Here is a 27526-nt window from a genome sequence, read left to right on the forward strand (position 1 = left end):
ATAAAATGAAACCAAATGTATATAAAATATCACACATCTTTATTTAGTCTGAAATGTTCTCATATTCTCACATTTTCATTGGATTGATAATAATATTATTGTAGGACCATAGGTATTTTACTTTACAGAAATGTCTTTATCAAGTGATTACTTTCATAGTTGCTAACATAATACAAATAATGAGTAATCCAATGACTGGTGAAATGTCAAAGGGAAAAGGAATACTGTGCTTAGCCTGCTACAATGTAACAAACAGTCCTAAATGTTGGCTTGCTACAATGTGACATGACATTCAGCCTTTTGTGTGACATCAGTGATTTACTACATCATAGAGGTTTAATATCAAACGTCACTTGCACTTTCATGACTGCATATTCTATACAACGATTGGGTTTGGTGACAAACTAACATATTTCTGTTTAGGAAATCGTTGGTTCTGTACACAGACCAAAAGCTGTCCCTCAGCCAAAGCCGCTTCATATGTCACTGGGGCATATTCATTACGCCGAACCTGTTGCTAAACGTTTCTTAAACGGAAGTAAACGGAACGAAACGGGGCGGGACCTACCTGAATTTGTCTAATAGAAACTGTTGTTTTCGTTGCAAAAACAAAACGTTTTGCAACTGTTTGGACTAATGATTACACCCGGTCCGCTTGCTTTTGCGGTAGGAGCTTTGCGTTGTAGCAAGCTACCCATAATGCAATGCTATGCTAGCTGGTTCTTAGCGGAGTAGCCAGAGAGCAGAAAACAACAACAACAAGGGTGAACGAGGCTCAACAACATGCTAGCTACTAGCTAGGCCAGCTACATGGGTAGCGACAAAAGCGACCAGGATTTATCAAACGTGATGTCCTTATCTCAATTATTTGTCATCTAGACGTATATGTGAGTGATGTAATTTTAGGTGAGGACGAATCATATTTGCTGTTGCATATCGCTTTGCATTTACATTTACATTAATCGAACCCAGCTCGAGAGCAAGCTAACTAGCAATCGACGTCTCTCTATGTTCGAATATTTTCCGGCGGCAGCAGCGGTGCCATGAACAGTGGACTCCCAGCTTCAGCTGCTCCGCTCGGGGGTGTCGGAATACCCTGCGTGAAGGTGAAGTTCTGCCGATACTACGCAAAGGACAAGACTTGCTTTTATGGGGACGAGTGTCAGTTTTTGCACGAGGAACCGTCCATGGCAAGCATGTCTCTTCACGGTGGAGGAAGCCCTGTCCCTTTATCCATGTCAGGAGGAGCCGTGACGGCAGCGGGGTATCCGCTTAGTGCACCCCCGGCCTGCCCGGTAGGGGTGCCGACCGTCACTAAAAAGAGCGACTCTCTGGGGTCTGCAGGCACGGCTCTGGATGGACAGCTGTTAACCAGTGAGTATGCTTGGTCTGGTTGCCCCCTGTTCGACACGACAGGGCCTAGCACATCCTCATCACTGGTTGTTGGTTTTGGGGCGTGTGAGTGGCTTTGTTAAAATTGAGCCCGGGGATTCTTTGAGGCCTCTTTGCCCCCAAAAACATGTTTTTCAAGCTACACAATCAAGCATACCTAATTAAAGTGTCTGAGCACTAAGGTTTTCATCCAGCGTCGACCTTTGAGGTCTTTCAATTAATGCATTTAGCTAACTGAGACAATTCAGTGTTTTGTATTTGACCGCTTCAAGACATGAGTGGGCAAATTCAGACAATCATTGGCTAACTTGTTAACTATCAAACTATGGCGAAACAACTTAGCCTAGCCATAATCAACTCTTGCAAAATCAAAGTTTGTGGCAAATTAACGTTTACACAACTCTTGTTGACGCGCTAGTTAATGCATCTAACTAGTTAACTAGTTAATGTGGAATAGTTTGGAAGTGAGATATTTTATCATTCTTGTCTTCATGCATGAGTAGGATGGCTAGCTAGCTTACATGCTAACCCAAAACAGCTGCTGCAGTGTTATGAAGTCCCTTTACTTAGTAGCTAGTTAGCATAATTAACTAGCAACATATTGCAACCACCATACAGCTGTATGTGATATCAGTGAACTACGCACAATGATACGTTTGATTGCAACGAGGATATTATCATTTTGCACACAAGTTGGCTAGCTAGCTGACTGGATATAGTTGAAGTGTTTACATCTTCTCAATAAGCTTGCTGATTGGCTACTCATCTGTAATGGACCAGTCCTGTAAATGAAGACAGTCAAACAATGGCCCCCATGGCTACAACATTAGTTAAACGACTTTTGTGCGTTACATGCATTTTGCTTCACACAGCCATTTAATTATTGTTGACTCTTTAAGGGAGAAAGTGAACTGTTCTTTAATTTAGATGTTTTCGACCAGCAACTGGCCAAACAATACATTAGGCTGATAGTCTGTATGGCATCGCTTGTCTCACTCTCCATAATGTTTTCCAAACATTGAATAGGACATTTACCAGGACCATCCAGATCTTGTGCCTGTGTAGTAGAAGGGATGTCTGATTCTGAACCCCTCATCCCTGTCCTCTGCAGTCCCTGGTATGGAGGGTGGGACCGATGCTAATCTGACCAACTCCTACTTCAGCAGCAGCTTCATTGGGGTCAACGGCTTCGGGAGCCCCGCAGAGTCTAAATACTCAATGATGCAGGTATGACCAGCCTCAGAATTAAACTATATAGTACTGACTGAACAGATGCACTCAAGTGTTCTGGTACCAGCTTTAAATCTGCGGTAAATAAGGAAATATGGGTCAGTTACTGAATGATAGTGCTACTTGGCTAATGTGGAAAAGGTCTTCTTCTTGTATGTTAATCAGAAAGTCTGGTTCAGTACTGGTCCAAATAATTAATTACGTAGGCCTAGGTGCTTGTTTATTTCAATTGTGCATGTATGTAGGCTATTTAATCTGTAATTCAACCAGATTTATACACCTAAGCAGAATTCCAGAATTCCAAGACAATCAGCCAGTGATGCAGATACTAATGGGATTTTTTTTGCTACAGATTAGTACCTTTTAAGAAAATCAGGGTTGTTTGCTTTGCTAGGATATGTTAGCTAACTAAGAGAGTACATCTTAAGCATCTGTGTTTTGTTTGTCATTGTTGTGTAGAGAATGACCAGCAGTAGCAGCAGCAGTTCTCCCAGTCTCCTTGATGACGGTGCAAAGAACTTTAGCCACAGCGCTCACGGTAAGAAGTTAGAACCCAGCACCTACAGAACACTTTATGTATCAGATCATTGAAACTAATAACTGTAGAATTATAATTGAAACTACTTCTAACTCTTTGATTGGAACACCCATGGAATCACTGACAGATCTATTCCATGGAACCCTCGCAGTTGGACCAGGTCAGAGTTGTGGGTCGATGGAAAACTCCCCTTGGACAACACAGTCTTCATTCCCTCTTCCTCTATGTCCTCTTCCAGATCCAGTTAGTTCTCCTATGTCCTCACTCTTCAGTGACTTTGGTGCTCTGAGCATATCACAAAGGAGAAAGGTAAGAGCACCACTACCCTGGGCCTTGGTGAGGTTATCAACCAAGGGTAATAGTTGGATTTTGTGGCATCTATAGTTTTTTTTTTTTTTAGGGCCTACACTGGAAAGTAGTTCAACCTAAACCGATCCGTGGTGGTTGGGTTGTGTTTTCTCTAGCTAATGTGATCCTATCTCTGTTGGTTGTTTTATACACTCCCCTACGTATTTATTTGGACAGTAAAGCTAAAACGTTTAATTTGGCTCTATACTCCAGCATTTTGGATTTGAGATCAAATGTTTTATGAGGCAACATTACAGAAAGTCACCTTTATATTTAAGTGTGTTTTTATGTTTTTTTTAATATTTAGAAATAGAGGTGTCATAGGTATTTGTAGAAATTCTATTTATAGTGTATTACATTTAGTCAAGTTGAGTATTTGTTCCCATATTCTTAGCACGCAATGATTACATCAAGCTTGTGTCTCTACAAACTTGTTGGATGCATTTGCAGTTTGTTTTGGTTGTGTTTCGGATGATGTTGTGCCCAATAGAAATTAATGCTAAATATTGTATTGTCATTTCGAAGTCACTTTCATTGTAAATAAGAATATAATAGGTTTCTGAACACTTCTACATTAATGTGGATGCTACCATGATTACAGATAGTCATGAATGAATCGTGATTAATGATGAGTGAGAAAGGCATATCATACGCCCCCCAAAAATGCTAACCTCCCCTGTTATTGGTAATTGTGATAGGTTAGTATGTTTTGGGGGCATGATCTTTGTGCATCTGCAACTTTCCTGCTCATCATCGTTCACGATTCATGGCAAAATGGATGCCATAACCAATTGCATTCCCGCTAAAACCAGCTTTGATCGGTCTTAAATATCCCTAGTTGCATTCACTGAAATTGGCGTATTTGTACACTTTTTGTTTTTTAAGGACACATCTAAAATATTTCCATCTCTCCCACCTCAGCACAAACCAGCTGATTTTAGACCGGTAAATTGCTGAACCTGGTGCAAGAGCTGGAAAATGCCAGTGCGCCAGATTTTACATGATGAAATTGCAAACTAACGTGGGTTTGACAGTTCTGCCTCCTTACTGCCAGCTGAAAATAGAGCCCTATAAGTGAATTTGTCCAAATAATAGTGACACCTTCAAATGGAGGGACTAGATACTTTTATTTCTAAACGGTTAAACGGATGTGTATGAAAATACCCTCAAATAAAGTGAAATTCTGTAGTATCATCCATGGGTGCAACTTTCACTTTCACCAGGCATTTTGACATTTTATTTTGTCTCCCCGTGTTTTATTATTGAAATGTGATACAAAACGAGGCAACGGTGTGCTTTAGGACCATGTGGACACACGCCTCAGAGGGATCGGGTAGGCTGTTTGGAGGGTTTTTCCGACCAGAGAGAAAAAAATTATGATGTTCCCCCCACTTCGAAAACTAAAGTTGCACCCCTGATGTCTACTCATATAAAACATTTGATCTCAAATCCAAAATGCTGGAGTATAGAGCCAAATTAAAGTTTTAGCTTCACTGTCCAAATAAATACGTAGAGAAGTGTATGTTTTCCAGTATGCGACGAAGCCAAAGCTGCTTACAAGGAAACAAACATTATACAATCTCTGATGAAGCAGAACAACTTAATCTAATTCTAATATCATGCATCTCTCGCTCTTTCTCTCTCACGCTCCCTCTCGCTCGCTCTCCCAGGCTCCCAACCCTACAGCCAATGAGTTCATCCCTAAGGGGGTTCCCCGCATGGCCACTATGGTCCAGTCCAGTGTTCCAGCCTTCCCCTTGCCCCTCTTCCCCCACCCCAGCAGCTCCACTGCCGCTGCCCTAGCACCCGGTGAGCCATCCACTACAAAAACCACTTCATTCTCTGACTTAGAACCCACCAACCAAGGGGTTGTATTGCTTTCAGCCTTGCTCTCTTTTTGTATGTCAGGTTGAGTGAGTTTGCAGTGTAGAGGTTTTCTAATGATGTTACTTCCCATTGTTGTCCTGGCAACCAGGTGAATGGACCCCATACAATGGAGATGCTCTAGAAAAAACAGCAGACAATGTATTATTCAAGTAAATCCCCAACACGATGAATTCCACCATAGTCAGTCACCCGTTAATCAGAACAATGATTGGAGCCACTCCAATTTTATTTTTACCAGGCAAGTCAGTTATGAACAAATTCTTATTTTCAATGACGGCCTAGGAACAGTGGGTTAACTGCCTTGTTCAGGGGCACAACTCGGGGATTCGAACTTGCAACCTTTCGGTTACTAGCCCACCGCTCTAACCACTAGGCTACCCTGCCGCCCCAATGAACTCTGTACCTCTGTTTAACCAATGTCCTCTCTGGTATCCCCCCCTCTCCACAGGGATGTCTCTTTCTGCAGGGTCCTCCCCCCTCCACTCCCCCAAAATCACCCCCCACACCTCCCCCGCCCCTCGCCGGCGCAGCCACACCCCCAACCCCAACAACCCCAATCCGGCTAACTACATGGTGCCCACCAGTGTGTCTGACCAGGGGGCCCACATCATCCAGAAGGAGACGGTGGGGGGGACCACCTATTTCTACACCGACAACACCCCCGCTCCCATGGCTGGGATGGTACGTTCCATTTAGTCTGCCCTTACTGACGGCATTAAAAATAAATTCCTCATTATCATCAGTGGACTGTCAGTTATGATTTCTCCATCAATAGGAAGTGCAGTTGTTAAATGTGTTTTTGTGCAGGTGTTTCCTACCTACCACATCTACCCCCCCACTGCTCCCCACGTGGCCTACATGCAGCCCAAAGCCAACGCCCCGTCCTTCTTCATGGCTGATGAACTCCGACAGGTACCCCCCCCCCCCCGTGTCTTATTTGTCAGTATCCCTCTCTCTCTCTTCATCCTCCTGGTTCTTCCTGTCTGAAACCCAACTTTCTGTTTCCCTTTCGGTCCCTTCTCTTTTTTGCCCTGTCTCCATATTTAACTCTCTCATCTACCTGGTTCTGTTTGTCTGGCTCTGTTCTAATCCTCCAATCATACTGTGATGTCACAGTGTTGATCTCTGATGTCATTTCCTGTGGTTCCCTCTAGGAGCTGATAAACAGACATCTAATCACCATGGCTCAGATCGACCAGTCAGAGAACACCGGTAAAGCATTCCTTCCCTGATTGGCTGAACAGAGGTAGTGGAGGGGCTATTATTGGGTTATTGGAGTTGTGGTCATTGTGGACAGTTGAAATGTGTTGTGACCGTGTGGTTGTGTAGCTTCTGTTGCGGTCGATGTGGAGTTTCCTTGCAGGCTGAAAGTGAGACTCGCATCTGATTCGTGTCTCTGTCTGTAGGATTCCTGACGACAGTTTACACACACACACACACACACACACACACACACACACGGACAGTCACACTGTTGTTCAACTATCAAAACTTGTAACTGAAGATAAGTGTCAAGTGATGTAGTTGATGTAGACACTGTGTGCTGGTGTATATACACTGTGTACCCCCCCCCTGCCCTCAGAACAGCCTCAATTCATCAGGGCAGGGACTCTACAAGGTATCAAGCATTCCACAGGGATGCTGGTCCATGTTGACTCAATGCTTCCTACAGTTGTGTCAAGTTGGCTGGTGTCCTAATGGTGGTGGACCATTCTTGATACACACGTGAAACTTTTGAGCGTGAAAAACCACACAGCGTTGCAGTTCTTGACACTAAAACCGGTGCGCCAGGCACCAACTACCATACCCTGTTCAAAGGCACTTAATTCATTTGTCTTGCCCATTCACCCTCTGAATGACACACATACACAATCCATGTCTCAATTGTCTCAAGGTTTAAAAATCCTTCTTTAACCTGTCTCCTTCCCTTCATCTAAACTGATTTGAAGTGGATTTAACAAGGGACATCAATAAAGGATCATAGATTTCACCTGGTCAGTCTGTCAAGGAAAGAGCAGGTGTTTCTAATGTTTTGTCCACTCTGTGTACGTGTGTTCTCATGATGCCTATCCCTGTCCCAGGTGTTCCATCTGAGGTGGACAGCTACCACAGCCTGTTTCCCCTGGAGCCTGTCCCACCTCCCAACCGCCTGCAGAAGACCAGTAACTTCAGCTACATCACTTCCTGCTACAAGGCCGTCAACAGCAAGGACGACCTGCCGTACTGCCTGAGGAGGGTACATGGTGAGAGCACACACACTGGGATTTTAAATGATCACATCTTTTCTCAGCCTTGATTGAAAATAAAAGGATTCTTGAGTGGTCATGTTCTCTAAATGTCTTTCCTGTGTGTGTGTCCAGGTTTCAGGCTGGTGAACACCAAGTGTATGATGCTGGTGGACATGTGGAAGAAGATCCAGCACTCCAACTCTGTTACCCTGAGGGAGGTCTTCACCACCAAGGCCTTTGGAGACCACTGTGAGTTGTGTGTGGGGGTGGAGATGGTCTCTAAGTGTGTTTCCATTGGTTTTTGTTTCAGTGTATGTTTGATGCATGACCCCCATGCTAACCTCCTGTTTCTCTCTCAGCGTTGGTGTTTTCCTATGACTTCCATGCGGGGGCAGAGACCATGTTTAGCAGGCACTTCAACGACCCCACTGCCGACTCCTACTTCACCAAGAGGAAGTGGGGTGAGTCTTTCTCCACCTCTCTCATACGGACCCCAATGCATTCCCCCCTCCACCTCTCTCATACTGACCCCAATGCATTCCCCCCTCCACCTCTCTCATACGGACCCCAATGCATTCCCCCTCCACCTCTCTCATACGGACCCCAATGCATTCCCCCCTCCACCTCTCTCATACGGACCCCAATGCATTCCCCCCTCCACCTCTCTCATACGGACCCCAATGCATTCCCCCCTCCACCTCTCTCATACTGACCCCAATGCATTCCCCCCTCCACCTCTCTCATACGGACCCCAATGCATTCCCCCCTCCACCTCTCTCATACGGACCCCAATGCATTCCCCCCTCCACCTCTCTCATACGGACCCCAATGCATTCCCCCCTCCACCTCTCTCATACGGACCCCAATGCATTCCCCCCTCCACCTCTCTCATACTGACCCCAATGCATTCCCCCCTCCACCTCTCTCATACGGACCCCAATGCATTCCCCCCTCCACCTCTCTCATACGGACCCCAATGCATTCCCCCTCCACCTCTCTCATACGGACCCCAATGCATTCCCCCCTCCACCTCTCTCATACGGACCCCAATGCATTCCCCCCTCCACCTCTCTCATACGGACCCCAATGCATTCCCCCCTCCACCTCTCTCATACGGACCCCAATGCATTCCCCCCTCCACCTCTCTCATACTGGACCCCAATGCATTCCCCCCTCCACCTCTCTCATACGGACCCCAATGCATTCCCCCCTCCACCTCTCTCATACGGACCCCAATGCATTCCCCCCTCCACCTCTCTCATACTGACCCCAATGCATTCCCCCCTCCACCTCTCTCATACTGACCCCAATGCATTCCCCCCTCCACCTCTCTCATACTGACCCCAATGCATTCCCCCCTCCACCTCTCTCATACTGGACCCCAATGCATTCCCCCCTCCACCTCTCTCATACGGACCCCAATGCATTCCCCCCTCCACCTCTCTCATACGGACCCCAATGCATTCCCCCCCTCCACCTCTCTCATACGGACCCCAATGCATTCCCCCCTCCACCTCTCTCATACTGACCCCAATGCATTCCCCCCTCCACCTCTCTCATACGGACCCCAATGCATTCCCCCCTCCACCTCTCTCATACGGACCCCAATGCATTCCCCCTCCACCTCTCTCATACGGACCCCAATGCATTCCCCCCTCCACCTCTCTCATACGGACCCCAATGCATTCCCCCCTCCACCTCTCTCATACGGACCCCAATGCATTCCCCCCTCCACCTCTCTCATACGGACCCCAATGCATTCCCCCCTCCACCTCTCTCATACGGACCCCAATGCATTCCCCCCTCCACCTCTCTCATACGGACCCCAATGCATTCCCCCCTCCACCTCTCTCATACGGACCCCAATGCATTCCCCCCTCCACCTCTCTCATACGGACCCCAATGCATTCCCCCTCCACCTCTCTCATACGGACCCCAATGCATTCCCCCCTCCACCTCTCTCATACGGACCCCAATGCATTCCCCCCTCCATCTCTCTCATACGGACCCCAATGCATTCCCCCTCCACCTCTCTCATACGGACCCCAATGCATTCCCCCTCCACCTCTCTCATACGGACCCCAATGCATTCCCCCCTCCACCTCTCTCATACGGACCCCAATGCATTCCCCCCTCCACCTCTCTCATACGGACCCCAATGCATTCCCCCCTCCACCTCTCTCATACGGACCCCAATGCATTCCCCCCTCCACCTCTCTCATACGGACCCCAATGCATTCCCCCCTCCACCTCTCTCATACGGACCCCAATGCATTCCCCCCTCCACCTCTCTCATACTGACCCCAATGCATTCCCCCCTCCACCTCTCTCATACGGACCCCAATGCATTCCCCCCTCCACCTCTCTCATACGGACCCCAATGCATTCCCCCCTCCACCTCTCTCATACGGACCCCAATGCATTCCCCCCTCCACCTCTCTCATACGGACCCCAATGCATTCCCCCCTCCACCTCTCTCATACGGACCCCAATGCATTCCCCCCTCCACCTCTCTCATACGGACCCCAATGCATTCCCCCCTCCACCTCTCTCATACTGGACCCCAATGCATTCCCCCCTCCACCTCTCTCATACGGACCCCAATGCATTCCCCCCTCCACCTCTCTCATACGGACCCCAATGCATTCCCCCCTCCACCTCTCTCATACGGACCCCAATGCATTCCCCCCTCCACCTCTCTCATACGGACCCCAATGCATTCCCCCCTCCACCTCTCTCATACGGACCCCAATGCATTCCCCCCTCCACCTCTCTCATACTGGACCCCAATGCATTCCCCCCTCCACCTCTCTCATACGGACCCCAATGCATTCCCCCCTCCACCTCTCTCATACGGACCCCAATGCATTCCCCCCTCCACCTCTCTCATACGGACCCCAATGCATTCCCCCCTCCACCTCTCTCATACGGACCCCAATGCATTCCCCCCTCCACCTCTCTCATACGGACCCCAATGCATTCCCCCCTCCACCTCTCTCATACGGACCCCAATGCATTCCCCCCTCCACCTCTCTCATACGGACCCCAATGCATTCCCCCCTCCACCTCTCTCATACGGACCCCAATGCATTCCCCCCTCCACCTCTCTCATACGGACCCCAATGCATTCCCCCCTCCACCTCTCTCATACGGACCCCAATGCATTCCCCCCTCCACCTCTCTCATCACGGACCCCAATGCATTCCCCCCTCCACCTCTCTCATACGGACCCCAATGCATTCCCCCCTCCACCTCTCTCATACGGACCCCAATGCATTCCCCCCTCCACCTCTCTCATACGGACCCCAATGCATTCCCCCCTCCACCTCTCTCATACGGACCCCAATGCATTCCCCCCTCCACCTCTCTCATACGGACCCCAATGCATTCCCCCCTCCACCTCTCTCATACGGACCCCAATGCATTCCCCCCTCCACCTCTCTCATACGGACCCCAATGCATTCCCCCCTCCACCTCTCTCATACGGACCCCAATGCATTCCCCCCTCCACCTCTCTCATACGGACCCCAATGCATTCCCCCCTCCACCTCTCTCATACGGACCCCAATGCATTCCCCCCTCCACCTCTCTCATACTGACCCCAATGCATTCCCCCCTCCACCTCTCTCATACGGACCCCAATGCATTCCCCCCTCCACCTCTCTCATACGGACCCCAATGCATTCCCCCCTCCACCTCTCTCATACGGACCCCAATGCATTCCCCCCTCCACCTCTCTCATACGGACCCCAATGCATTCCCCCTCCACCTCTCTCATACTGACCCCAATGCATTCCCCCCTCCACCTCTCTCATACGGACCCCAATGCATTCCCCCCTCCACCTCTCTCATACTGACCCCAATGCATTCCCCCCTCCACCTCTCTCATACGGACCCCAATGCATTCCCCCCTCCACCTCTCTCATACGGACCCCAATGCATTCCCCCCTCCACCTCTCTCATACTGACCCCAATGCATTCCCCCCTCCACCTCTCTCATACGGACCCCAATGCATTCCCCCTCCACCTCTCTCATACGGACCCCAATGCATTCCCCCCTCCACCTCTCTCATACTGACCCCAATGCATTCCCCCCTCCACCTCTCTCATACGGACCCCAATGCATTCCCCCCTCCATCTCTCTCATACGGACCCCAATGCATTCCCCCCTCCACCTCTCTCATACGGACCCCAATGCATTCCCCCCTCCACCTCTCTCATACGGACCCCAATGCATTCCCCCCTCCACCTCTCTCATACTGATCCCCCTTTAATGACCCCCTTTGTTCCTCACCGCTTCTCGTTTTTAAAAACTTTACTTGTTCCTAACAGGTTTTCTGTATGTGCAGAAGTGAATGTCTTGTGTAGTGATTTATTTTGAAAGTATAGGTGTGTGTGTGTGTGTGTGTGTGTATAGAACTAGTGTTGTCTGTCTCTGTGACCAGTGTTAACGCTTTCTCTGTGAGGTGACCAGTGCTAACGGTGCCTGTGTGAGGTGACCAGTGCTAACGGTGCCTGTGTGAGGTGACCAGTGCTAACGGTGCCTGTGTGAGGTGACCAGTGCTAACGGTGCCTGTGTGAGGTGACCAGTGCTAACGGTGCCTGTGTGAGGTGACCAGTGCTAACGGTGCCTGTGTGAGGTGACCAGTGCTAACGGTGCCTGTGTGAGGTGACCAGTGCTAACGGTGCCTGTGTGAGGTGACCAGTGCTAACGGTGCCTGTGTGAGGTGACCAGTGCTAACGGTGCCTGTGTGAGGTGACCAGTGCTAACGGTGCCTGTGTGAGGTGACCAGTGCTAACGGTGCCTGTGTGAGGTGACCAGTGCTAACGGTGCCTGTGTGAGGTGACCAGTGCTAACGGTGCCTGTGTGAGGTGACCAGTGCTAACGGTGCCTGTGTGAGGTGACCAGTGCTAACGGTGCCTGTGTGAGGTGACCAGTGCTAACGGTGCCTGTGTGAGGTGACCAGTGCTAACGGTGCCTGTGTGAGGTGACCAGTGCTAACGGTGCCTGTGTGAGGTGACCAGTGCTAACGGTGCCTGTGTGAGGTGACCAGTGCTAACGGTGCCTGTGTGAGGTGACCAGTGCTAACGGTGCCTGTGTGAGGTGACCAGTGCTAACGGTGCCTGTGTGAGGTGACCAGTGCTAACGGTGCCTGTGTGAGGTGACCAGTGCTAACGGTGCCTGTGTGAGGTGACCAGTGCTAACGGTGCCTGTGTGAGGTGACCAGTGCTAACGGTGCCTGTGTGAGGTGACCAGTGCTAACGGTGCCTGTGTGAGGTGACCAGTGCTAACGGTGCCTGTGTGAGGTGACCAGTGCTAACGGTGCCTGTGTGAGGTGACCAGTGCTAACGGTGCCTGTGTGAGGTGACCAGTGCTAACGGTGCCTGTGTGAGGTGACCAGTGCTAACGGTGCCTGTGTGAGGTGACCAGTGCTAACGGTGTCTGTGTGAGTGTGGTAAAGGGGTGTAGGGGGTAAGTGGATGTTTGTGGTGCCAGCACTGACAGTTGCTGGTCTGTATGATAGTAGGGATGTCGTGTGTGTGTGGTTGCTGGTGTGCTCATGCTGTAATTGGGGTGGGGGGGAAGCTGTGGCTGAAACTGATCCTGAGACAGGTGCTATAGCTACTAGGCAGGCCCAGAGGAAGCAGAGCCTCTCAGCCTCTCTGACCTCCATTGTAATTACTACTCTATATCACACTAACACCTCTCTCAAGTGTTCATCGTGTGTGTGTGTGTGTACCGGTATGTCTGTGACTATGTGTCTTGACATTTGGTTCCCAAGTGGCGCAGCGGTCTAAGGCACTGCATCTTAGTATTTGAGGCGTCACTACAGACACCCTGGTTTGAATCCAGGCTGTATCACAACCGGCCGTGATTGGGAGTCCCGTAGGGCGGTGCACAATTGATGCAGCGTCGTCCGGGTTTGGCCGGTGTAGGCCGTCATTGTAAATAAGAATTTGTTCTTCTGACTTGCCTAGTTAAATAAAGGTTAAAAAAAAACTGGCCTAGGAAGTTGATCCTTTTTATTTGAGAAGCCTCAACGTGTTTCTAATCGTGTGAGTCTGGTGCCCCCCTGTAGGACAGCATGAGCCCCCACCGCCCCGGCAGCACGCTGGTCTGCTTCCTGAGTCTCTGATCTGGGCCTACATCGTCCAGCTGAGCTCAGCTCTCAGAACCATCCACACTGCTGGCCTGGCCTGTAGGGTCATGGACCCCAGCAAGATCCTCATCACCGGCAAGACCAGGTAGACACACACACACACACACACACACACACACCTCTTGCAGGCACACACAATGGCGACCAAGGTTATGGATCCCAGCAAGGTCCATGTTTTCTGATACCAGGTAGAGACAGATTTTGAATGTGATGCAGTGTGGTCAGAAACTGATAGATACCTCAAACCAGTTCAATGTTGCAGCTGCTGTCTCTGTGTTAGTCCTGAATTCCCACCATTTTTGCATTGCTTGATTGTGGGCAAGCTACCTAAAGTTCCCTGCTAGGGAACTGTGTATAAACCATTGTGTCTGCAGCCCCCTGATGCTTATCTGGTGGCTTATTTCCTGTACAGTACAGTGAAAGCAGAAGCTCCATATTAGTCCTGGCTTCCTTTTTTCAGACTGCAGAATGTGGAGAAAGCGCGCACACACACACACACACACACACACACACACACACAGCTCACCATGCCGTTTGTCCCTGCAGGTTACGGGTGAACTGTGTAGGGGTGTTCGATGTCTTAACGTTTGACAACAGTCAGACCAACCATGTGACCCTCATGCCACAGTACCAGGTACAGTAACCCCCCTGTCTGTCAGTCTGGCAGAACATAGCCTAGTTCTGATTCAGATGGACACATGGTTCTGTTCTGTACCCTGTTTGTGTGTTTGTGTGTGTGTCAATTTTTGATACCAGTATTCTTTTGATGGCAAAATGTAAACATGAAGCAGACCTCACTCTTTGTTCCTTCAATAACCTGCTGTATGTAACATATTGTGCTATAGTTTAGAAAATTCATTCCTTTTTACTCTGGATGACAACATAATGATGTTTGTTTCCAACATTAGGGCTGTTCTCCTAAAGAAATTAAATCAGTTTTGTTTTTTGTTACCTTGCCACGATACTAACTCGTATCTCAGTACTGGTATCGTCCCAGACCTAGTTTCATGTATGAATGAAGCTAGAGAGTTGATATGTCACTACCTGTCTTTTATTTTGTTTAAATGATGGGAAGGAGCTTGTTTGGGAAATCTCAGGATACCGGATCCAGTTTTAAATCCTAGTCTGTCTGTTATACTTGGCTTTGTGAGATGTTGACCTGGTTTTCTTTTAAATGGTTGAGTTGGCCCCTCCCTGTAGTGTGTGTTTTGTTAACCGTTTCTCGTGTGTGTGTGTGTAGCAAGCGGACCTGATATCCCTGGGCAAGGTGGTGTTGGCCCTGGCCTGTAACTCTCTGGCCGGCATTCAGAGAGAGAACCTGCAGAAGGCCATGGAGCTGGTGTCTATCAACTACTCATCAGACCTCAAGAACCTCATCCTGTAAGACACCCACAGACACACAACACACACACACAGACACACAGACAGAACCTCATCCTGTAAGACACCCACAGACAGACCCTCATCCTGTAAGACACCCACAGACAGAACCTCATCCTGTAAGACACCCACAGACAGAACCTCATCCTGTAAGACACCCACAGACAGAACCTCATCCTGTAAGACACCCACAGACAGAACCTTATCCTGTAAGACACCCACAGACAGAACCTCATCCTGTAAGACACCCACAGACAGAACCTCATCCTGTAAGACACCCACAGACAGAACCTCATCCTGTAAGACACCCACAGACAGAACCTCATCCTGTAAGACACCCACAGACAGAACCTCATCCTGTAAGACACCCACAGACAGAACCTCATCCTGTAAGACACCCACAGACAGAACCTCATCCTGTAAGACACCCACAGACAGAACCTCATCCTGTAAGACACCCACAGACAGAACCTCATCCTGTAAGACACCCACAGACAGAACCTCATCCTGTAAGACACCCACAGACAGAACCTCATCCTGTAAGACACCCACAGACAGAACCTCATCCTGTAAGACACCCACAGACAGAACCTGCACAAGGCTATGAAGCTGGTGTTAATCAACCGCTCACGCATCTGCAACAAACACTCACATATAGCATCACGTGTCCAACTCCAGTCCTCAAGGGCCGAGTGTCTGCAGATTTTCACTCTTCCTTTCCACTTGATTGATGAGTTAAAGGTCACTACTGAGTAAGGAACTCCGCTCACCTCGTTATTTGGTCTTAATTGGACACTAATTGTAAGAAAAGAACAAGAGCCTCAGACTTGGCCCTCCAGGAATTGAGTTTGACACTCCAGCGTTGTTAGTTTGGACTGACTGAAGTAATGCACTCTGTCTGTGTTGTAGGTATCTGCTGACAGAGCAGTCAAGGCTGCGAAGTGTCAATGACATCATGCCTATGATCGGAGCTCGCTTCTACACACAGCTGGACGCATCACAGATGAGGAATGATGTCATCGAGGAGGACCTTGCCAAGGTACACACACTGTTGGGTCATGGAGTTCAACAGTAGCTAAGTTTTCATCCAATTGGTGACAGATTTTCATGTGAATATTCTCAAATCTACATACACACAATATGCACATGTTCCCACCAGAGATGTTTCCATCAAATTGACTTGTTGCAGATAAAAGGCTGTGCATAATGACGTAATTTAAATAACTTTTGCAATTAAATTCTTGCAAATTAAATGGGTTTCCATCTCATGTTCTACTTTACAGATGGGTTTTGTGATAAATATTGCGTTATATAGTGAAAGTGCCCACTCTGGTGTTGCTATGTGCGCTCCAGCTGGCAGATGCAGTGGGGGTAGACTACCTACATGATGAGATTGTTATGGACAAAAGAGCATTATTCTGCGAAACGGCAGCCAAGCATCGATCATCATGCCACCAGAGTAAGACCCTGGATATTTATTGGAAAGGAGCATCAAGCCTTCCCCACCCTGTGAAGTTAATCAGAACTTAATCTGTAGCCTAATAAACTGCATGGTTTTCTGGGTCGAGTGTGAGGACCACACACCATATCATCGTGTGACTCCAAGTTGACTTCCATATGATGGTTAGTTATTATATCAATATTTGCTTATAAAGGCAATTCTACCACCATTTCTTACATAATTAATTTGACTGACGCAGAGATCCCACCTTGACAAGCATATTTAGTGTTGTCGACATGTTCTGTTTCCATCAGGCCTGTTGTGACACTTTTTTAATCCGTCATGTACTTTACTGGCATAAAAAGGCTGGAAACCTGGTGGGTGTATTTTTGTGATGCCACCTCTGCTCTGTAGAAGGCGTGGTGAAAAGAAGGCACGCAAGGTGGCAAGGGTGAGGAAGGAGAGGGGTGTGAAGATACAGGGTGTGGGCTGTGGTCCCTCTGTCCTCACTCTACAGCTTCTGCTTTCCTCTTCTGTCCTGCCCTCCCCCTTCTTCAGTTTTGTTTTGGTGCTTGTATCAGGGAAGAGAGGAGTGAGTATGTCCTGTGTGAGCGGTTCTGCTGCCATCTTTAGCATTAAACAGGAAATGCCACCTTTCAATCTATCAGTTGTGTATGTGCCAGAGTCATGTTACTCCCTTGGTGCGGGGTTCCTCTTCAGATGGGTTTCTGGTAGTATTTTTATCCACAATAACCTTTATGCTTTTGCACGTACTTCTCCTTCCTTACATACAACACAGATAAGCACCACTGTGTCGAATTGTGTTACCAACAGGAAATTGTGTGTGTGTCTGTTCATGCTCTCTGGGTTTGCATTGATGGTGACTTATTTAAAGAAACAAACAATCTGCAGTTCAAAATATAAAGAAGTGGCAACCCCCGCCTCTGTTTTGGAAAATAGTTGAAGGATGGGACTGGAGAAATGTAACCACTCTCAAATTCATAGATTTATCTATGGATGCTAGCACTGACTGTCCGTGAGATCAAAATTACTATAATATTTAGCAGACACTTTTAACCAAAGTGACTTAGTCATACATTTTACATATGGGTGGTCCCAGGAATCGAACCCACTATACTGGTGTTACAAATGCCATGCTCTACCAACTGAGCCATAAAGATTTTAACATTTTGAGGCTATATTTATAAGTTATATTCTTCAAGAATCAATGGGTATATACCGTGTCATTTAAAAGTCCAAAAATGTATTGCAGATTGCCTGTTTAACTCCAGTAAAGTAATATACAGTCGTGGCCAAAAGTTTTGAGAATGACACAAATATACATTTTCAAAGTCTGCCTCAGTTTTGTATGATGGCAATTTGCATATACTCCAGAATGTTATGAAGAGTGATCAGATGAATTGCAATTAATTGCAAAGTCCCTCTTTGCAATGCAAATGAACTGAATCCCCCCCAAAACATTTCCACTGCATTTCAGCCCTGCCATAAAAGGACCAGCTGACATCATGTCAGTGATTTTTCTCGTTAACACAGGTGTGAGTGTTGACGAGGACAAGGCTGGAGATCACTCTGTCATGCTGATTGAGTTCAAATAACAGACTGGAAGCTTCAAAAGGAGGGTGGTGCTTGGAATCATTGTTCTTCCTCTGTCAACCATGGTTACCTGCAAGGAAACACGTGCCGTCATCATTGCTTTGCACAAAAAGGGCTTCACAGGCAAGGATGTTGCTGCCAGTAAGATTGCACCTAAATCAACCATTTATCAGATCATCAAGGACAGCGGTTCAATTGTTGTGAAGAAGGCTTCAGGGCGCTCGAGAAAGTCCAGCAAGCGCCAGGACCGTCTCCTAAAGTTGATTCAGCTGCGGGATCGGGGCACCACCAGTACAGAGCTTGCTCAGGAATGGCAGCAGGCAGGTATGAGTGCATCTGCACGTACAGTGAGGCGAGGACTTTTGGAGGATGGCCTGGTGTCAAGAAGGGCAGCAAAGAAGCCACTTCTCTCCAGGAAAAACATCAGGGACAGACCTGATATTCTGCAAAAGGTACAGGGATTGGACTGCTGAGGACTGGGGTAAAGTAATTTTCTCTGATGAATCCCCTTTCCGATTGTTTGGGGCATCCGGAAAAAAGCTTGTCCGGAGAAGACAAGGTGAGCGCTACCATCAGTCCTGTGTCATGCCAACAGTAAAGCATCCTGAGACCATTCATGTGTGGGGTTGCTTCTCAGCCAAGGGAGTGGGCTCACTCACAATTTTGCCTAAGAACACAGCCATGAATAAAGAATGGTATCAACACATCCTCCGAGAGCAACTTCTCCCAACCATCCAGGAATAGTTTGGTGACGAACAATGCCTTTTCCAGCATGATGGAGCACCTTGACATAAGGCAAAAGGGATAACTAAGTGGCTCGGGGAACAAAACATCAATATTTTGGGTCCATGGTCAGACCTTAATCCCATTGAGAACTTGTGTTCAACCCTCAAGAGGCGGGTGGACAAACAAAAACCCACAAATTCTGACAAACTCCAAGCATTGATTATGCAAGAATGGGCTGCCATCAGTCAGGATGTGGCCCAGAAGTTAATTGACAGCATGCCAGGGCGGATTGCAGAGGTCTTGATAAAGAAGGGTCAACACTGCAAATATTGACTCTTTGCATCAACTAAATGTAATTGTCAATAACAGCCTTTGACACTTATAAAATGCCTGTAATTATACTTCAGTATTCCATAGTAACATCTGACAAAAATATCTAAAGGCACTGAAGCAGCAAACTTTGTGGAAATTAATATTTGTGTCATTCTCAAAACCTTTGGCCACGACTGTACACTGAGTGTAGTAAACATTAGGAACACCTGCTCTTTCTATTACAAACTCACCAGGTGAATCCAGCTGAAGGCTATGATCCCTTATTGATGTCACTTGTTAGATCCACTTCAATCAGTGTAGATGAAGGGGAGGAGACAGGTTAAAGAAGGATTTTTAAGCCTTGAGACAATTCTGACATGGATTATGCCCCGACAAATTGAGGTTGTTTTGAGGGCAAAAAGGGAGGGTGCAGCTTGATATTAGGAATGTGTTGTACACTCCGTGTATAACTAATACTAGCACCTACAGTCCACACAGACAAACACATCTTCCAATTGAAAAGAATACATTTAGGACTTTACATCAACGGTTCAGTTTACCCATTGTGTTGTGGTTCTAGGTGTATTATACACTGCTCAAAAAAATAAAGGGAACACTTAAACAACACATCCTAGATCTGAATGAAAGAAATAATCTTATTAAATACTTTTTTCTTTACATAGTTAAATGTGCTGACAACAAAATCACACACAAATAATCAATGGAAATCCAATTTATCAACCCATGGAGGTCTGGATTTGGAGTCACACTCAAAATTAAAGTGGAAAACCACACTACAGGCTGATCCAACTTTGATGTAATGTCCTTTAAAACAAGTCAAAATGAGGCTCAGTAGTGTGTGTGGCCTCCACGTGCCTGTATGACCTCCCTACAACTCCTGGGCATGGTCCTGATGAGGTGGCGGATGGTCTCCTGAGGGATCTCCTCCCAGACCTGGACTAAAGCACCCGCCAACTCCTGGACAGTCTGTGGTGCAACGTGGCGTTGGTGGATGGAGCGAGACATGACGACCCAGATGTGCTCAATTGGATTCAGGTCTGGGGAACGGGCGGGCCAGTCCATAGCATCAATGCCTTCCTCTTGCAAGTACTGCTGACACACTCCAGCCACATGAGGTTGCATTGTCTTGCATTAGGAGGAACCCAGGGCCAACCGCACCAGCATATGGTCTCACAAGGGGTCTGAGGATCTCATCTCGGTACCTAATGGCAGTCTGGCAAGCTCATGGAGGGCTGTGCGGCGCCCCAAAGAAATTCCACCCCACACCATGACTGACCCACCGCCAAACCGGTCATGCTGGAGGATGTTGCAGGCAGCAGAACGTTCTCCACGGCGTCTCCAGACTTTGTCACGTCTGTCACGTGCTCAGTGGGAACCTGCTTTCATCTGTGAAGAGCACAGGGCGCCAGTGGCGAATTTGCCAATCTTGGTGTTCTCTGGCAAATGCCAAACGACCTGCACGGTGTTGGGCTGTAAGCACAAACCCCACCTGTGGACGTCGGGCCCTCATACCACCCTCATGGAGTCTGTTTCTGACCGTTTGAGCAGACACATGCACATTTGTGGCCTGCTGGAGGTCATTTTGCAGGGCTCTGGCAGTGCTCCTCCTGCTCCTCCTTGCACAAAGGCGGAGGTAGCGGTCCTGCTGCTGGGTTGTTGCCCTCCTACGGCCTCCTCCACGTCTCCTGATGTACTGGCCTGTCTCCTGGTAGCGCCTCCATGCTCTGGACACTACGCTGACAGACACAGCAAACCTTCTTGCCACAGCTCGCATTGATGTGCCATCCTGGATGAGCTGCACTACCTGAGCCACTTGTGTGGGTTGTAGACTCCGTCTCATGCTACCACTAGAGTGAAAGCACCGCCAGCATTCAAAAGTGACCAAAACATCAGCCAGGAAGCATAGGAACTGAGAAGTGGTCTGTGGTCATCACCTGCAGAACCACTCCTTTATTGGGGGTGTCTTGCTAATTACCTATAATTTCCACCTGTTGTCTATTCCATTTGCACAACAGCATGTGACATTTATTTTCAATAAGTGTTGCTTCCTAAGTGGACAGTTTGATTTCACAGAAGTGTGATTGACTTGGAGTTACATTGTGTTGTTTAAGTGTTCCCTTTATTTTTTTGAGCAGTATATATGACTGATCAAGTTGTTTTATATCTATTGTAGGAGGTCCAAAATGGTCGTCTCTTCCGTCTGTTGGCCAAACTGGGCACCATCAACGAGAGGCCAGAGTAAGTACTGTATCACTCTGTTTGAAGTAAATGTTTAACATTGACCAATTGACTCTCCCTTCATTTCACACTTCTACAAGCTCTCTTCACTTGTAGGTGTCTAACTTTTGTCTCTCTCTGTCTGTCTCTCTGTGGCCAGGTTTCAGAAGGACCGTACGTGGTCGGAGACAGGAGACCGGTACCTGCTGAAGCTGTTCAGAGACCACCTGTTCCACCAGGTGACGGAGGCTGGGACCCCCTGGATAGACCTCAGCCACATCGTCTCCTGCCTCAACAAAGTATGCCCCCCTCCTGCTTCTCTTTCTGTATTTCTCTCCCTCGCTCTATCTTTCTGCCTCTCTCTTCTCTGGGTCGTTCTCACCCTTCTTTCTGTCTTCTTTTACTCAGTGCCCTGTCTCTTCACCCATCCCTCATCTCCTTTTCTCCTTCTCTTCTCTCATTTCCCTGTCATTCCCTTCTCCTTCGTGCCTTCCTCTCACCCTGCTCCACTCACTCACCCTGCTCCACTCACTCACCCTCCCTCCCTCCCTCCTTTTCACTCACCCTCCCTCCCTCCTTTTCATTCACCCTCCCTCCCTCCCTCCCTCCCTCCCTCCCTCCTCTTCACTCACCCTCCCTCCCTCCTTTTCACTCACCCTCCCTCCCTCCTTTTCACTCCTCTCCCTCCCTCCTTTTCACTCACCCTCCCTCCCTCCCTCCTTTTCACTCACCCTCCCTCCCTCCCTCCTTTTCACTCACCCTCCCTCCCTCCCTCCTTTTCACTCACCCTCCCTCCCTCCCTCCTTTTCACTCACCCTCCCTCCCTCCCTCCTTTTCACTCACCCTCCCTCCCTCCCTCCTTTTCACTCACCCTCCCTCCCTCCCTCCTTTTCACTCACCCTCCCTCCCTCCCTCCTTTTCACTCACCCTCCCTCCCTCCCTCCTTTTCACTCACCCTCCCTCCCTCCCTCCTTTTCACTCACCCTCCCTCCCTCCCTCCTTTTCACTCACCCTCCCTCCCTCCCTCCTTTTCACTCACCCTCCCTCCCTCCCTCCTTTTCACTCACCCTCCCTCCCTCCCTCCTTTTCACTCACCCTCCCTCCCTCCCTCCTTTTCACTCACCCTCCCTCCCTCCCTCCTTTTCACTCACCCTCCCTCCCTCCCTCCTTTTCACTCACCCTCCCTCCCTCCCTCCTTTTCACTCACCCTCCCTCCCTCCCTCCTTTTCACTCACCCTCCCTCCCTCCCTCCCTCCTTTTCACTCACCCTCCCTCCCTCCCTCCCTCCCTCCCTCCCTCCCTCCCTCCCTCCCTCCCTCCCTCCCTCCCTCCCTCCCTCCCTCCCTCCCTCCTTTTCACTCACCCTCCCTCCCTCCCTCCTCTCCCTCCCTCCCTCCCTCCCTCCCTCCCTCCCTCCCTCCCTCCCTCCCTCCCTCCCTCCCTCCCTCCCTCCCTCCCTCCCTCCCTCCTTCCTTTTCACTCACCCTCTTCTCCTCACCCTCCTCTCCCCCACTTCATCTCTTCTCCCCCACTTCATCTCTTCTCCCCTCCACCTTCCCTCTACTTCACTCACCCTCCCTCTTCTCCACTCTCCATCCCTCTTTTCCACTCACCCTCTTCTCCTCACCCTCTTCTCCTAACCCTCCACTCACCCACTTCTGCTCTCCACTCACCCTCCCTCCCTCTTAACTTTACACTCACCCTCCCTCCCTCTCACCTCTCCCCTCTTTCTGTGTGAGCCACTTGTCTTCAGATATATATAATCTCTCTCTCTGTGTAGCTGGACTACCAGTCTAGCAGTACTTACCTCTCTCTCTCCCGTCTCTCTGTGTAGCTGGTCTACCAGTCTAGCAGTACTTATCTCTCTCTCTCCCATCTCTCTGTGTAGCTGGTCTAGCAGTCTAGCAGTACTTACCTCTCTCTCTCCCGTCTCTCTGTGTAGCTGGACTACCAGTCTAGCAGTACTTATCTCTCTCTGTGTAGCTGGACTACCAGTCTAGCAGTACTTATCTCTCTCTGTGTAGCTGGACTACCAGTCTAGCAGTACTTATCTCTCTCTGTGTAGCTGGACTACCAGTCTAGCAGTACTTATCTCTCTCTGTGTAGCTGGACTACCAGTCTAGCAGTACTTATCTCTCTCTGTGTAGCTGGACTACCAGTCTAGCAGTACTTATCTCTCTCTGTGTAGCTGGACTACCAGTCTAGCAGTACTTATCTCTCTCTGTGTAGCTGGACTACCAGTCTAGCAGTACTTATCTCTCTCTGTGTAGCTGGACTACCAGTCTAGCAGTACTTATCTCTCTCTGTGTAGCTGGACTACCAGTCCAGCAGTACTTATCTCTCTCTGTGTAGCTGGACTACCAGTCTAGCAGTACTTATCTCTCTCTGTGTAGCTGGACTACCAGTCCAGCAGTACTTATCTCTCTCTGTCTCTCGTCTCCCTGTGTAGCTGGACGCGGGCGTGCCTGAGAAGATAAACCTGGTGTCTCGTGATGAGAAGAGTGTTCTGGTGGTGACCTACTTGGACCTGAAGCGCTGCTTCGACAGTACCTTCCAGGAGCTGCAGCAGGCCGCTGCCACTGGCCCCCTGTAGCGCCCCCGCTGCCCCCCACACACAGGCAGCGGGGTGGGACTGCCTGAACCCTGAACCTGAAAGCACATTATTGCACTACATCGGAGGACCAGGCGCATAGTGAGGACATCATCAGAGGGGGCGGGACTTGCTGGATCAGTCACATACACTGTCTTAGCAACCAGGAAGGCTTTTCTGAAGCTGATTTCTTTCTTTTCTTTTCCCCCTAAAACCCAGCATCTGCGACTATAAATAATGGACAGAAACGGAAGCTGTGACGATGACGATGATAACAAGGATGATGAACACTGCATACATTTTTTTTTAGAACTGGGGAACAAAACGGATTCTAAAAAAATAAACCAACCACGTGGTATTGAACTTCTTCCTGTATTTTTCTGTGGAGGATGCACTAAGACTGGACTTTTAATGGATGTGTGAGTGGCCTACAAGATGCACCTACAGACAGAGGTGAAGTCACACACACACCGACACAGACTGAGAACTGAATAGAAACCAGGCTTTCTTTCTACTGCGTTTCTCTGCTGGGGACCACACCCCTTCATACCAACACTTTAAGAGACGGGACAGACCGTAGGATGCTTTCTAAGGGGGTGGTCAAAGAACCCATTCATGAAATGGGCCGGTCCAAGTCAGCCTTAGTTGTCGGTTCCCACTCAGAGAGGACAAACCACTGAGTTTTGGAGTAGGGTGCGGGTTGGGATGGGGACTCTGTTGAAACAGTTTTCTCCCGATGGCTGTGTCCGTGTTTGTTAGAGCAGTGTCATGCAGGCCAGGCAGCACCTCCTTTATTGCTTAATGATGGACACTATTGTGGAAAATGTTGTGACACAAATGATGAACTTGGGGGATGGAACTGTTTTGTCAGCTCTGGGGTAGAACCCATGGATTGGGCATAACTAGAGAATGGAGCCAGTTCTGCCTCAATTATTTTCTTTGCTGCCTCCCTCCCTCTTTCTCCCTCCCCTGAAGGGTCCCTCCCTCCGTCTTTCTCCCTCCCCTGAAGGGTCCCTGGTGACCTCTTCATTTGAGAATACGTTATGCTTTTTGTGATGATTCTTTCTAGCTGGTTCTTCTCATTTTACTCTGCTGTAGTGCAGTGATGCATGATGGGACATGGAAGGGACAGTCTTTCTGCCTCAACACAAACGTTATTCTGTGGACCAATTCCAGCGGGGGGGGGGGCAAGGAACGGGGCAATGGGGCGAAGTGGATTGTAGGTAGGGGTTTTGAATCATTTTAAGAAAATGTGTTTTTTATTTTACCTTTTAAGATCATGTGACACAAAACATGCTGGAGACACCGAGCAGCAATGACCAGGAGTCACCTTTCACCTTTGACCCCTTCCGGAGGTCCCCTGGGTTTTTCCCCCCTGAAGTGTGCTCTCATTCACACCCTCTCATGGCTTTAAAAATAATGGATTGGCATAAGAGAAATGATGGAAACTCCAAACCATGCTTATACCAATCCAATGCCTTTGAATTCATAGTGGCTAGTGAAGGAGTGTACACATCAGGGAGAAGGATAGAGAATTGGTAAGGGGGGTGGGTGGTGGCTGTTGCACTCAGAAGCAAGGATCTATTCAGAAGGGTGAAACATTCAAAGCGTTTTAGAAATGTATTATATAGATCATACCAAGACTTCTAGTCACATGAGAAGGTAACTGTCTATTGTATACATCACAGTTCTATGTGCAACAATCAACCCTATTGAATAGACCCTCTGTTGGATGGTTTGAAATTCTCTCAGGACAATGGACAGCTGCAGGGGCCCAATGACTGAATGTGTTTGGCCGTCATTGGTTGCCCTTTATCCAGTCAGATCGGTGTGGGCGGGACTCTTAAGTGGGGGTGGGGGGAAATTGTGAGGAGATGGATGCTCCTAAGCACAGATCTAGCATCAGTTTACCGTAGTCCAGTCTTACCTGAACTACTAGGGGGATAACAGCATATCTGACCCTATGTCAGTTGTTAGGGGCATCGTCTACCTACTCCATGAGGTGAGCTGTGAGTTGGCTATGTTAGAATCATGTACTGTTTCCTGTTTTTAGTGACATGATCAAGACCGAAAGAATATTTGGTGAATGTGGTGCTTAGACCCCTATCTTTAAACCAATCTCTCACACACCCATACCAACACACAGCCATCCCTATCCACACGTCAACGCTTATCATATCACCATCGTGACACACACTCCAGTAATACTAGCGCTAGTGATGCGCGGGTCAGCTGTTTGTTTACCCGCATCCCCACCTGCAATTGCTAAAAGCCCATGTGTAACAACCTGACTATATGTGATAGTGAATATGAGGGCTGCACCCAACCCACTAATATAGAAAACACAATGCTCCCTTTTTCTCTTCAACATTTATTGAACAATTGTTTTTCTTCAACATTTCATCAATTTATTCAATATTTAGGCCTATTGAACAGTAGCCTAATGTTTTGCTGAAAACAAATGTGAAACAATAGCCTAAATTGACACCTTTTGCGAAAGAAAATGTGAAACAATAAATGGATATATTTTAGGCCGACTGCCTGTGGGCTAATAGCCTCTACCAGCATATGAATGAAATAAAACATCTAATGAAATATTTTGTGTAATATCGTATTTATGTTCTAAGATATATATATATATATTTATACACAAAATAAAGTTCAGTTGAGAGACTATAATGGCCTACTTTCGTCTTTTTTTTGCAGCACTGTTGAGAAACAAATTAGCGTCCTCTATGCTAGGTTAGTTGGCACGCATAGCCTGCAATTAGGCCCTGAAGCTTAGGTTTACGCACTCATTTTTCTAATTAAAGAAAAACCTCAATGTAGCCTATAGATATGAGTTACACAATTATACATGTACAGATTTAAAAAATAAATAAAAAAATTCCACTTCACTTTATTCAACCTGCCAACCACCCACCCTTCATCCACACAATATTTCAGGACCCTAAAACCCTTGCCCTGCGGATATAACTGTAGGGACTGCGGGGTATGAGTCAACCCGTGCATCACTAACTATTGCTGCCTCTCTCACACACACACACACACACACACACACACACACACACACACACACACACACACACACACACACAGCTCTCTTCCCCCACACACACCTCCATCACCATCTTAGTATGTTTTATGCCCCTCTTGTGTTTGACTAAAATGTTGTAATATTTGTGTGTACAGCAGTATTTTAATAAAGAATACCAAAACATAGTGCGTTTGTCTTCTCGGCTCATGCTGGTGAGAATATAGGATTGTGTTGTCAGTCAGTTTGCTAAGTGTGGTAACTCTTCTTTGCTTAAACATTCTAAATGTGTTTTGAATACATGCATGTGTCAGTTAGCCACTGAGTTCTTTGCACTATCATACATGTAATATAGAACTTCTACACCGTAGCTCTTCATAGATTTGGAATGGTTGGACATACAGCAA

General features: G+C 48.1%; 1 protein-coding gene across 3 annotated transcripts; it reads left to right on the forward strand.

Moving 5' to 3' along the window:
• The first annotated feature begins 569 nt into the window (after positions 1–569).
• Positions 570–27307, forward strand: pan3 (poly(A) specific ribonuclease subunit PAN3). Of its 3 annotated transcripts, none has more exons than XM_014159449.2 (18): positions 570–1374; positions 2504–2619; positions 3082–3160; positions 3399–3469; positions 5179–5317; positions 5844–6076; positions 6203–6307; positions 6550–6607; positions 7477–7638; positions 7756–7872; positions 7983–8084; positions 13704–13869; positions 14331–14418; positions 15025–15164; positions 16074–16203; positions 21452–21516; positions 21656–21794; positions 23945–27307. In XM_014159449.2, the coding sequence occupies exons 1-18, from the start codon at positions 1044–1046 to the stop codon at positions 24086–24088; spliced, it is 2385 nt and encodes a 794-aa protein (XP_014014924.1). In that variant the 5' UTR covers positions 570–1043; the 3' UTR covers positions 24089–27307. The 3 variants fall into 3 exon arrangements, with proteins under 3 accessions (XP_014014924.1, XP_014014922.1, XP_045558638.1); XM_014159447.2 differs by having other exon boundaries at positions 577–1374; positions 3288–3469; XM_045702682.1 differs by having other exon boundaries at positions 1102–1374; positions 2419–2619; positions 3288–3469.
• Positions 27308–27526: the final 219 nt, after the last annotated feature.

This window comes from Salmo salar, chromosome ssa19, assembly GCF_905237065.1.
Source record: "Salmo salar chromosome ssa19, Ssal_v3.1, whole genome shotgun sequence".
Taxonomy (NCBI): domain Eukaryota; kingdom Metazoa; phylum Chordata; class Actinopteri; order Salmoniformes; family Salmonidae; genus Salmo; species Salmo salar.